General features: G+C 40.4%; 1 protein-coding gene across 2 annotated transcripts; it reads right to left on the reverse strand.

Moving 5' to 3' along the window:
* Positions 1 to 126: 126 nt before the first annotated feature.
* On the reverse strand, positions 127 to 5,469 carry LOC139407180 (regulator of microtubule dynamics 3). Of its 2 annotated transcripts, none has more exons than XM_071150718.1 (12): positions 4,592 to 5,469; positions 4,248 to 4,425; positions 3,966 to 4,106; positions 2,659 to 2,998; positions 2,424 to 2,526; positions 2,273 to 2,333; positions 2,110 to 2,185; positions 1,849 to 1,926; positions 1,632 to 1,730; positions 1,472 to 1,525; positions 1,268 to 1,348; positions 127 to 1,172 (listed from the first exon to the last, which is right to left on the reverse strand). In XM_071150718.1, exons 1-12 carry the CDS (start codon positions 4,806 to 4,808, stop codon positions 1,086 to 1,088), a joined length of 1,515 nt encoding a protein of 504 aa, XP_071006819.1. In that variant the 5' UTR covers positions 4,809 to 5,469; the 3' UTR covers positions 127 to 1,085. The 2 variants fall into 2 exon arrangements, with proteins under 2 accessions (XP_071006819.1, XP_071006817.1); XM_071150716.1 differs by having other exon boundaries at positions 861 to 1,169; positions 4,592 to 5,452.
* Between the last annotated feature and the right edge of the window lie 7,789 nt (positions 5,470 to 13,258).

The following is a 13,258-nucleotide window of genomic DNA, read 5'->3' on the forward strand; positions in this document are numbered from 1 at the left end:
TCTGAAGTTATTTGAATTCTGACTTAGTACAATTGGGAAATTATGATTTGTCAACTAATGACCATTAAAAAATACCATGGAATTGTTGATCATTTTTGGCGACAGATTACCATACGACAGTGGATAAACAAAGATGCATTTAACTGTGGTCCTCATGAATATACAAGTAAATAGTACAATAAAAAAGCTTTTCAAAACCAGGCCAGTTTCATAACTGTCACAGGGAAAGATTATGACAGGACATCCATTAAAGGACTTTATTTTACCAGGTAAGTTGACTGCGAACACATGCTCACTTACAGGAATGTGTATATGAATGTTAAGCAATAACTCACCCTATTGAAACCAGCAAATGGAGGAATATAAATGCAATGAGTGCCAAGTAAACGTTATCTTTAACAAACAAATAAATAATCAAAGGTAAACATTTTCTCAAACAAATCAAAGGCAGCATAACACTGGAATTAAATAAAGTAGACAACCTAAGGGTCCATGCTTCTAAAATGGTATTACATGGACTTAAGACTGGACTTGTGCTTAGGTCATTGAAACATTACACACAAAATCTTTAATAATAATCTTGCTATCTATATGAGCTGTGAGGCTAAAGGGGGACATGTTTTGATCCCATTTGGTTTTACATTTAGGATAGGTTGTCAACATTGTATCACAACACCATCTAAACAACGGTAGGGCTTATGTTTGTACAGGGGGATTAGTCCCGATCTAAGTTACTCTCCACACAATGCACACATTTGGTCAACAACACTAGCAAGAAACAAACATGCTAAATTACAGTAGTACCGGTTAGATGAAAGTGCTTTGAAAACATAGCATATTAAGTGAAGTGAAAGGCAAAGATCATTCTGAAAAAGGTACTTACTCCAATTGAGAGGTCATGTGACTGCAATATAAATAGCTCACTCCATATCGATTCAGTGACATAGGAAGTTGAATATCTACTTGGCGTACTGAGGAGAGAGAAAGTTGTCGGTAGACGTTTCAACTACACAGCTGATTGGGTGGCCTGTGATGAGCGGGCTAGTTTGCCAATGGCCATCCAGTGGCAACTGCTGTGTCCTGCCCTATTTGTCCCCACCGTCAAGGGAGAGCTCAGTCACTTTGTCAATCAAGGCTCCCAGCTCTGCCTCCAACTTAGCACTATCCTCCTCCTAAAGAATGAAAAGAAAGGTAAGTGCTGCCTAGAAAAGTCAACCCTGTGTGCACAGTGAGTGCTAATCTCCATCTCAAAGAAATGTCTGCTTACCTCACTGGAGCCACTAGGCATCTTCAACGCCAACAGGGCCCAGTTTTTGGCCTCTGACACATTCCCCAGCTCCTTGTGACACTGGAAATCAAAACCACCAAGAGAACAAATCAGAGGATCAAAAAAGTTACCTTTTACACTAGTTATAAACTGGAGAAATCCACTGTTTAATTGATCTTGTCTACAGAAGTGCATTTCCAATACCTTGGCGATGTAAAGTCTCACTGTCTTGGAGAATCCTGGGTTCAGCTCCTCTGCCTGAAATCAAACAAGGTGGAATAAAAAAATAAAACATTTAAATTATTTTTTTCCCTTCTGTATAGAGGCTAGCAGTCGATTTGGCTTTGGGCAACTGATTAAGTACCTTGAGGAAGTTTCCAAGGGCGTCGTCAAGAGTAGATGTTGGTGGTTTGTCATACAAGGCAGCTGCCGCCTTCTTCTCCAGCCAGCCAAGAGTGGAAACCTACAGAGGAAAAAGGATAGGAAACACGTTTTAGTTAGCATAGGACTGGTTGTATGGTTGTTGTTTTTCAGTCAAGTCCCAAGATAAGGATTTGGGATAAAAAGCTTGTTCAGCTTACCTCATAACACCAGCGCCCCAAAAGGTAGAAACACAGTGGGTCATCGTCCCTAAGGGCAATCGCTCGGTCTAAATGCTCCTAGCACAAAGGAAGGGTGAATAGTGCATACAAAAGTCACTTTCATTGTTTACCGTTTACAACATTTTAGAAAAGTGCAGATCTTGACATTCACAATTGTTTTCTGATATAGATTACACTTTATGAACGGAGGACTTGGATGACTATTCCAATAGGATTCTGAATAGAGTAACAAAAACACACCTTTAGAATGTGACTGCTTTTCAGTTTGCTATGCATAGTCTCGTATTGGGAGGTAAGGCCTGTGAGAACAGCAAACCTGTGGAGTATTGAAAGAGATTAAAAATATATATTTTACCATTTTGCAAAGGGTCAGCACAACATCTGACGGTTTTCAGTGACTCACCACTTGTGACATTCCGCATTCAGGCCATTCTTCTTTAGAGCAAACTCGGCTTCTTCCCGACCTGTGGAGAATAGATCAAAGGTCAAAAGCGAACCATCTGACAGTGCATGTTAAAGTGAGAGTTCACTACAAAATCAAATGTTTTCTTTACCTTGTTCTGCATACGACTTCTTCTCCTGCTTGTCCTCGGTAGAATCATACATGTCACTGTAGGCACGGGCCAGTCGCCATAGAAACTCCCTGCTGTCGCCATACTGGTATCACAAAAAAACTAAATATGACAGATGTAGCTAGACTGAACAAAAAAATATTTTAACTTCAGCAACATGAAAACAAAATTTGCCACAAAAGATCCACATTCTCAGACTCCTTTCATTTGGATTGACCTGTAGCTTGTTGGCAAGGAGCAGATGGAAGCCCTCTGCCTTCAGCCTAGCGTCACCCGTATGAAGGATATCACTCTGGGCCAGGAGTAATGCCAACTCCCCACTTGGCACTTCAGCCATCACCTCCAACATCTCCTCCTCATCGTCGTCATCATTATCTTCGTCTTCCTCCTGTGGTTCCTCTCCCTCCTCCTGGGAGTCCTCCTGGCGTAGAGTGATGGTCGTGGCACAGCTCTTGTCCTCATCGGAATCCTCCTCCGGCTCTCTTTCTGCCTCCTTGTCGGTCTCCCGATCCGTGTCCCGATCCGTGTAGTCTGACTCAGCGTTGGCGGTGGAGTACCTGAGACAGTATAGGCAGACAGTTAATGTCACTACAAAAGTATAGTCCAAGTGCCATCCACCAAAATGGTGTTGTTCCGTGACCCAGGAAACAAAACTGCAAAATGTCAAAAACATTACATAGGTAATGTTATGAATATGAACACTGTTTCAAACTTGTAAAAGTTGCACATTAGTTATGTTTAATAAAAGTGAAGATTTTATGTCGCAAAATCATTGCGCATCTTGTGTAATTTCCCTAGCAATGTTCCGACATTGCCATGTTTCACCTTGGTTACTTTTGTTGCACACTGCCTCACAGAACTATGTGAGATCAGTGCTCATCCTTGCATAAGCTCAAGCAACACGTTACCGATCCTTCACTGATCCAGTTGAACCACAAAACAAAGAAATGTTTCAACCATATACAGTGGTTCTCAGTTAATCTAAGACATTTTGGCAGGTGTATTTAGCCTACAAGGGACATCATTATTTTGCCTGCTAGCCAAACTAAAGACAGCACATCGGTTTCTAGATAATACAGGTCACGACAGCTACATAAAGCGCTGTTCTGGCATCTGAGAAAAATCCATTTAGCAGCTTTCAACAGCTTTTTATCTTGTATTATTTCGGATTCCTCAGATCCGGTACATACCTTGCTTTCTGCAAGCATGGACAACAAAATGTGCGTAACAATTGCAACCTTATTGCTGCTAGGGGAAATGACCCAAAATGCACTATGATTTCAAAATTGTACCTTTGCTTTAATATTTAACGTGCAACTTTTACAAGTTTGAACCACACAGTGTTCATATTCATAAAATTAAGGAATGTAATGATGTTGAAACTGTTGTTTTCTGGGTCACAGAATGCCTTTTCTGAAGCCTTTTTTGGTGGGTGGCTCGTGGACAATTAGCCCTATGCTCATGTTCCTACAATGCTATCTATCCCATATCTATCCCAGTGATTGCAGTCCATGCTGATCTTACCCTCCCTCGCTGGTCTCCCCTCCATACACGCCTTGACTGGCAGAGAAATAGATGGAGCTGGAGCTCATGGAGTCAGTGCGTTCCCGATGGCTGATGATGTGGCGGCGTCTACGTGCTCTCTGGCTATCCTCAACACCCTTCCTGCACAGAGCAGCAAAGAGACATTCAACATACATGTCTTGAACAAAAGACACTGAACAAAAAAACCTGAAACATGATATATCCTAGATTCAGTGTCCACTTGGTGAACCCATGTGGCCACCACCAAACACCACCACTCACTTGACATCCTGGATAATCTGCTGGGCGATGTCCTGCAGGCCAGTCCTGAGCTCAGCCACCTCGAAGCGGAGGGAAGACACACAGGTCAGCACCTCATCCAGTTGGTTCCTCAGCTCCACCTGCTCAGGGGACAACCCCTGCACCACCGCCTCCAGGGCCTGCTGCTGGGCCACCACCTCTATGGAGGGACAAATGGAGACAGAAGAGATATAGCTAGGTTGTCTGGGGGGGCTGTATAGACACACACCATTGCAAATATACTCATTACACACGTGCAGACAGCTAGACACACAAACGGACAGTCTCAGATTATGCTGCTATGCCATGCAGTGCTTACCACCTACCTTGTTCAAGTGACTCAATCTGAAGGGGTGTTCCATCTGGGCTGTCTATCAAGTACTCAGGGGGGTTAGTGTGGAGTAATAATGTTTGAGATCTTCTTCTACTAATTTCTTTGTAGATTATTAATGTAATCAAGCCTACACCCGCGGTGGCTCCTACACCCAGTCCTATCATCCAATTTCTCCCTAACGGCTTCATGTTGTGCCAAATTGGGACCATAGCAACTTCTTTAGATATCTTATTTAGCTTTTGTATTTAGTTTTTGTTTGATAATTGCCTTGGTCTATTGATAAAATTCTAGCTAGCTAGCTAGATAAATGACTTATAGGGTAACTGGCAATAACTTTCTGTCCGTCTCGAAAACCCTCATGGTAGCGATATTGATAACGTTAGCCACTTTTGCTTTCGAAATGATCTGGCAGCTAGCTAGCTTACTAGCATAGATACAGTGAAATAAACGCTGAAGTTTAATGTTAGCTAGCTATCTTGCAATCAATAACGCCAAGCTATCTGACATCTTTAGCTTTGTTAATCAATATTTAGCATTTGCTGTAAATAAAATAGAGATCTGCTAGCAAGCAATGTTAGCTAGTTAGGAACGATTATTATCGTCACCCTCGGTTCTAGCTGTCAAATCAAGACGCTCGCATCGTGGTACTACTGACAGTGTGACGACTAGCAATCGTTTCAGGAAAATGCTCTTAAATTATCTCAGCTAGCTACCTACTCTATTCCCGCCTGCTGATAAGATACGTTGAATTGGTATAATGTAAGAACAGTAACCTTAAAACGCCACATTCGCTTGCATTTCGATCTGTGCGGAGGGGGAAGATAAAAATGCTGGACTCCATGAAACGTGTCACATATGAATAATTCCGTCGAGAAACTATGTTTCCATAAACGTTTCTAAAGGTCTTTGGGAGATTTATTTTGCGACCAAAAATTGTGTTTTCCAGCTATTTAAATTATCATCACCAAACATCGGTTTTATGATAGGCAAGGTTCTTGCAAGTCAATAATATGTTTTGTATTTATCATTTAGGCTACTTTTCCAGTGTAACATTTGTTTGTAGCACATTTGATTGAATTAGACCAGGGCAATCCAACCCTATTGCTGGAGAGCTACCGTCCTGTGGTTTTTGCTCCAACCCTAGTCTAGCATACCTGATTCTAATAATTAGCTAGTTGATAAGAATTAGTTTAATTAAAACTGGAGATGGAGTGAAAATCTACAGGAGGTTAGCTGTCCAGCAAACGGGTTGGAGAAACCTCAAAACTAATTTGGTGAGTGAAAATGGATTTAGGAAAACATGTTTTTCAATATCTTTCGGGTTTTCCAGTAATATTTCCTCAGCACCGAATGACAAGTTCACAGACAGAGTTTAAAACAATCTGTCATTTTACTGTAGCATAGCCTTAAAGGATATTAAAGATAGTGTCTGTTAACTTGTCATTGATTTTAATCAGTGCACAAACCACTCACCCAGTTAGCTCTATCATCTGAAGCAACCACAGAGCGTTATTTTTCCACACGGAGAGCGACATCAAAAAGTCCATCTGGGAAGTTTTTTTTAAGGATGCTTAGATACTCATCAGCACACTATTCTGCCTGGTCAGTAGCCTATTTCTATTTTCATCTTTGATTTATGCATATGTTGAGAGCGACATGCAGTGGTGGAAAAAGTATCCAATTGTCATACTTGAGTAAAATGTATAGTTACCTTAATCAATAGTTACTCAAGTAAAAGTAAGTCCCCTTGTAAAATACCACTTGAGTAAAAGTATTTGGTTCTAAATTTACTTAAGTATCAAAAGTAAAAGTATAAATCATCTCGAATTCCTTCTAATAAGCAAAGGTGGCACCATTTTCATGTTTTTAAAATGTATGGATAGCCAAGGGCGCTCTCCGACATCAATTACAAAAGAAGCATTTGCGTTTAGTGAGTTCACCAGATCAGAGGCAGTAGGGATGACCATGTGTTGTCTTGATAAGTGTGTGAATTGGACCATTTTCTTGTCCTGCTAAGCATTCAATATGTAACAAGAACTTTGGTGTGTCAGTTAAAATGTGTGGATTAGATTATTTTATTTAGGAATGTAGTGAAGTTGTCATATATATTTATAGTAAAGTACAGATGCCCCAAAAAACTACTTAAGGAGTACTTTAAACTATTTTTACTTAAGTACCTTACACCACTGGTGACATGTATGTCTGCTACAATCTGTTTTATTTAATTACAGCCACACAATTATCTCAATTTAATGTACACATGTGTTGTGGCATTTCTGCAATTTGTGTAAGAACTAATTGGCCATAGCCATAGCAAATGAGAAAAATGTCAGTCCAAATGCCGAATTGCATTTGGGAGGTCATTTGAAATGCAATTTTACCTTGCATTGTCACTGTGCTTTAGGAGACTGGTCCAACAAGGGTTGGTGGTGAGTTTTCAGACCCATCCATAATAAACTACTTATGAGCCAGAAAGACATTTGGAAACAACTTGTGATGAATTCGAATAATTTACTGGTTTTTTTTTTTAAAGCTCAGAATCTACAGAATTTGTAGTCTAACAAGTGTTTTATTAACATGCCTTCATAGGGCAAACAAATGCCCTAGTGTTACTTTGAGTTTCTTTATGAATTTACAACAAATACCCAAACACCATAGTGTTTGTTTATAAAGCCTTTTGTCTGCCATGGATTTGCAAGGTACATACTTTTTATTATGATGCATAATAAGGCAAATAATAACTAGATAATTGCATTTACAGTTGGGAGTACCATGAGGATGAGCCTCCCTGGGTGATTCTGGAGAAGCTGGGCTTCTTTGCAGCGACCATGACAGGTGTGGGGCAAACACTGTTGTGGCATCTACTGTACACAAGCACACCATGTGACAGTCATTACACAAACCACTGGGTGTCACTGCTGCAACAAGGCATGAGTATTTTCACCATAGTCGGTCAGAATTGTACTACTGCATCACTGTGTGTTTGATTGGAGGGGTGTCCATGGTCAGTGCTAACTTTGGTGAGGATGTATTTTTTTCTCTCTAATGTATGTCGGTGTCATTTTATTGTTGATAATAGAATATGACGTGGCTACAGTACTGATGTCATAGTGTAACTACAGTGCCTTCAGAAAGTATTCACCCTGCTGGACTTTTTCCAGATTTTGTTAGACTGATGGATTTTAAATGGATTTTGTCACTGGCCTACACACAATACCCTATAATGTCAAAGTGGAATTACGTTTTTAGGCATTTTTATAAAATAGCTTAACATTAAAAGCTGAAATGTCTTGAGTCAACTATTCAAGTTATGGCAAGCCTAAATACGTTTAGGAGTCAAGGTTTGCTTAACTTGCATAATTTGCATGGCCTCACCCTGTTTGACTACCTCATCTCTGTACCCCAAACAATTTTCTGTAAGGTCCCTCAGTCGAGCTGTGAATTTCAAACCGATTCAACCATATAGACTAGATAGCTTTTCCAATGCTTCACAAATAACGGCACCTATTGGTAGATGATACATTTTTTTAAATAAATAAAAAAAAGACATAATTACCCCCAGTCACTACAAACATACATGCGCCCTTCCTAATTCCGTTGCCGGAGAAGAAGGAAACCACTTGGGGATTTCACCATGAGGACAATGGTGACTTTCAAACAGATTTTAATGACTGTGATAAGAGAACTGAGGATGGATCGACAACATTTTAGTTACTCCACAATTATAACCTATTTGACAGAATGAGAAGGTAGGCTTTACAGATTTTTCTTCAAATGTGCATGCTGTTTGTAATAAGGCACTAAAGTAACACTGCAAAGAATGTGGCAAAGAAATTAACTTTGTCCTGAGTACAAAGTCTTATGTTTGGGGCAAATTCAACACAACACGTCACTGAGAACCACTCTTCATATTTTCAAGCATAGTGTTGGCTGTATCATGTTATGGGTATGCTTGTCATTGACAAGGACTAGGGAGTTTTAGGCTTAAAAGAAACAGAATAGAGCTAAGCACAGGCAAAACCCTAGAAAAGTTGGTCTGCTTTCCAACTGACACTGGGAAACAAATGCACCTTTCAGCAGGACAATAACTTAAAACACAAGGCTAAATATACACAAGGTGCTTACCAAGAAGACATTGAATGTTCCTGAGTGGCCTAGTTAGTTTTGACTTGAATCTGCTTGAAAATCTATGGCAAGACATGAAAACGGCTGTCTAGCAATGATGAACAACCAACTTGACAGAGCTTGAAGAATTAGAATGTGGAAATGTTGCACAATCCAGGTGGGCAAAGCTCTTAGTCTTACCCAGAAAGACTCACAGCTGTAAACGCTGCCAATGGTGACTCTATGTATTGACGCAGGGGTGTGAATAGTTACAGTATGTACAGTGCCTTGCAAAAGTATTCGGCCCCCTTGAACTTTGCGACCTTTTGCCACATTTCAGGCTTCAAACATAAAGATATAAAACTGTATTTTTTTGTGAAGAATCAACAACAAGTGGGACACAATCATGAAGTGGAACGACATTTATTGGATATTTCAAACTTTTTTAACAAATCAAAAACTGAAAACTTGGGCGTGCAAAATTATTCAGCCCCTTTACTTTCAGTGCAGCAAACTCTCTCCAGACGGTCAGTGAGGATCTCTGAATGATCCAATGTTGACCTAAATGACTAATGATGATAAATACAATCCACCTGTGTGTAATCAAGTCTCCGTATAAATGCACCTGCACTGTGATAGTCTCAGAGGTCCGTTAAAAACGCAGAGAGCATCATGAAGAACAAGGAACACACCAGGCAGGTCCGAGATACTGTTGTGAAGAAGTTTATAGCCGGATTTGGATACAAAAAGATTTCCCAAGCTTTAAACATCCCAAGGAGCACCGTGCAAGCGATAATATTGAAATGGAAGGAGTATCAGACCACTGCAAATCTACCAAGACCTGGCCGTCCCTCTAAACTTTCAGCTCATACAAGGAGAAGACTGATCAGAGATGCAGCCAAGAGGCCCATGATCACTCTGGATGAACTGCAGAGATCTACAGCTGAGGTGGGAGACTCTGTCCATAGGACAACAATCAGTCGTGTATTGCACAAATCTGGCCTTTATGGAAGAGTGGCAAGAAGAAAGCCATTTCTTAAAGATATCCATAAAAAGTGTCGTTTAAAGTTTGCCACAAGCCACCTGGGAGACACACCAAACATGTGGAAGAAGGTGCTCTGGTCAGATGAAACCAAAATTGAACTTTTTGGCAACAATGCAAAACGTTGTGTTTGGCGTAAAAGCAACACAGCTGAACACACCATCCCCACTGTCAAACATGGTGGTGGCAGCATCATGGTTTGGGCCTGCTTTTCTTCAGCAAGGACAGGGAAGATGGTTAAAATTGATGGGAAGATGGATGGAGCCAAATACAGGACCATTCTGGAAGAAAACCTGATGGAGTCTGCAAAAGACCTGAGACTGGGACGGAGATTTGTCTTCCAACAAGACAATGATCCAAAACATAAAGCAAAATCTACAATGGAATGGTTCAAAAATAAACATATCCAGGTGTTAGAATGGCCAAGTCAAAGTCCAGACCTGAATCCAATCGAGAATCTGTGGAAAGAACTGAAAACTGCTGTTCACAAATGCTCTCCATCCAACCTCACTGAGCTCGAGCTGTTTTGCAAGGAGGAATGAGAAAAAATGTCAGTCTCTCGATGTGCAAAACTGATAGAGACATACCCCAAGCGACTTACAGCTGTAATCGCAGCAAAAGGTGGCGCTACAAAGTATTAACTTAAGGGGGCTGAATAATTTTGTACGCCCAATTTTTCAGTTTTTGATTTGTTAAAAAAGTTTGAAATATCCAATAAATGTCGTTCCACTTCATGATTGTGTCCCACTTGTTGTTGATTCTTCACAAAAAAATACAGTTTTATATCTTTATGTTTGAAGCCTGAAATGTGGCAAAAGGTCGCAAAGTTCAAGGGGGCCGAATACTTTCGCAAGGCACTGTAGATGAGATTTCTGTATTTCAATAAATTTGCAAAAATGTTTTTACTTTGTCATTATGTGCTAGTGTGTGTAGATAGGTGAGGGGAAAAAAGTATAATTTGAATTCAGCCTGAATAACAAGGGGTATGAATATACTTTTGAGACATTCAAACAAATTGAACAATGATGACATTTACTATTGCACTCTGTCACTAAATTGTTGGTTTGTGACAAATCTTATGTTGCACATTTGGTATCATGTATTTTAAGACATCAGTAAATCACAAAATAAAGTTACCCCAGTTTTTGTGCTAATGTTTTCTCATCATATGCTGTTTATTTATGACTGCAATGTTCCAATCTATTGTATTCCTCTTGCATACCAGTGGTAATTGTGTAAAGTGGTTTGTAGCAGTGGCCCGAGGCTCTATACACAGATTTTGCATAAGTAGAAGTTTCGTGTGAACCTGCCACAGAGTTGAAGGGGGATGTTCATGCTGTTTCTGTCTGTTAAAGTCATCAGAGATGGAATTAAGGTTCACTGGCAAAGTAAGTTTTATTATTGGCTGTTTTCTTGCGCTCTCTTCACAGCTCACAATACCAGTCACTGACAGACGTAAACTAGAGATCTTAACCAATGAGTGACATCCCTTATTTGGCTACAACAGGTCTAAGGTGTGCAAAGTGAGTGTCTGCCTCCCATATTGCTCTGTGCATTTTTCGCAAGCTTCAGATTAATGTACCATTTGTCATCTTCCTTCTGCTGCAGAGGGGAAATGCTTATGGAATCTGAAATAGCCTGGTAGGCTATTTCTCACAGGGGATCATCACCTGAGCATGTTAGTGAGATCTGTGCAACAGTCTCAGATCAACAGCACTGACACACATTTACCCCACCAGACATGCCACCAGTGGGTGTTTTTACAGTCCCCAGGTCCAGAACAAATTCAAGGAAACATACAGTACAGACCTGTTTTCAAAAACAATTCAAGCGACACCTCACGGAACAATGCCTCTCCCCCATGTGACATACGTGTGCGTGTGTGTACTGACATGTACAGTGCATTTGGAAAGTATTCAGACCCTTTGACTTTTTTCATATTTCACAGCCTTATTCTAAAATGGATTATATCTTTTTTTTTTTTGCTTATCTACACACAATACCCCATAATGACAAAACAAAACCTTTTTTTTTAGACTTATGCAAATGTATTAAAAACAAAATGGAAATATCACATTTACATAAGTATTCAGACCCTCCACTCAGTACTTTTGTTGAAGCATCCTTTGACAGCAATTACAGCCTCGAGTGCTTGGGTGTGACGATACAAGCTTGGCACACCTGTATTTGGGGTTTCTCCCATTCTTCTCTGCAGATCCTCTCAACCTCTGTCAGGTTGGATGGGAGCGTCGCTGCACAGCAATTTTCAGGTCTCTCCAGAGATGTTCGATCAGGTTCAAGTCCAGGCTCTGGTTGGGCCACTCAAGGACATTCATTGACTTGTCCCGAAGCAACTCCTGCATTGTCTTGGTTGTGTGCTTAGGGTCGTTGTCCTGTTGGATGGTGAACCTCATAACTGAGGAACCTGTATAAACAGAGTTAGGGTAATGTGGCTGTATTGTCTTTAATGAGGTCACAACCATGAAACAAAATGGACTGGGTCGTAGCTGGCTTCTCTACTGACCGTTTCCACATTCTCCCGAATAGGAATATTGTTCAATTCTCAAATTCTGGGATGTAGTAGAATTTGTCAGGAGAGTTCCTTTGTTCTACTGTGACCCCCTCTCTCCCATATTGCATGGTCAGGGAGACTGTATCTGCAAGGAATTTACGATATGGTTGTAAAGTCAAACTGTAAAGTACAAAATTCATGACACTACCCACAAGGTGAAGACATCAGGGCCCATATTCACAAAGTGTCATCAGAGTAGGAGTGATAAACCAGGATCAATTTACTTTTTTTTAGATCCTAATCAATATTATTATATGGACAGTGTTGACATGATCTTAAATCAGCACTCCTACTCTGACACACTGTGAATATGAGCCAATTGATTGATATTCTTTGGAGAGACTGCATGTTCTTCAGGTGTGAGGAAAATGGGTTTGTTTGCATATTAGATCAACATGATGGTGCAAGAAATCCTTATCTAATGATTGTGAGAAGCAAACCGGGTCTGGAATGCAGGTCCCCGCACCATGTGTACATAACAGGCCGACTTTCTCTTAGAAATCAAGGTGTTCAGCTAGTGATTTACTAATGCAATTATTTCTGAGTATTTGAAGGGTACATTTTTCCACTTGGTCATGGACTGGAAAACCCTAGGACCAGACTCATAATTTGCTGTGCAAACCAAAATGTTGTGTGCCTTCAATTGCACGATTCAGAAACAAGCAAAACAGTCTATAATAATGCTCAAATCCACAAGTTGGCAAAGAAAAGGAGAAAAAGATAGCTGCGACAATTGATTCACAATACCATGATGTACTGTAAAATAATCTGAGTCAGTGTTTATAGCGTACTTAGTATTCTAGTGAGAGATTTATTAGATAATTCACCCTCAGGACTATCATGGCAAACTGAACATTGTGTCTCTGAGTGGCATTTTCCATTTCAATACTGAAGGGATTGTGCAAGCTGAGGTCGCGTCTTACAGACGACAGGCGCCATGG

The sequence above is a fragment of the Oncorhynchus clarkii genome, chromosome 4, assembly GCF_045791955.1.
Source record: "Oncorhynchus clarkii lewisi isolate Uvic-CL-2024 chromosome 4, UVic_Ocla_1.0, whole genome shotgun sequence".
NCBI classification, from domain to species: domain Eukaryota; kingdom Metazoa; phylum Chordata; class Actinopteri; order Salmoniformes; family Salmonidae; genus Oncorhynchus; species Oncorhynchus clarkii.

What these genes read in the sequence shown, in the direction of transcription:
- LOC139407180 (XM_071150718.1), bottom strand. Translation starts at nt 4,808, where the DNA reads ATGGTCCCAATTTGGCACAACATGAAGCCGTTAGGGAGAAATTGGATG. An exon ending in TCCTTGCCAACAAGCTACAG is followed by an intron (nt 2,527 to 2,658) that starts GTCAATCCAAAT and finishes TTGTGATACCAG; the next exon opens with TATGGCGACAGCAGGGAGTT. An exon ending in CCCTTGGAAACTTCCTCAAG is followed by an intron (nt 1,526 to 1,631) that starts GTACTTAATCAG and finishes GTTTGATTTCAG; the next exon opens with GCAGAGGAGCTGAACCCAGG.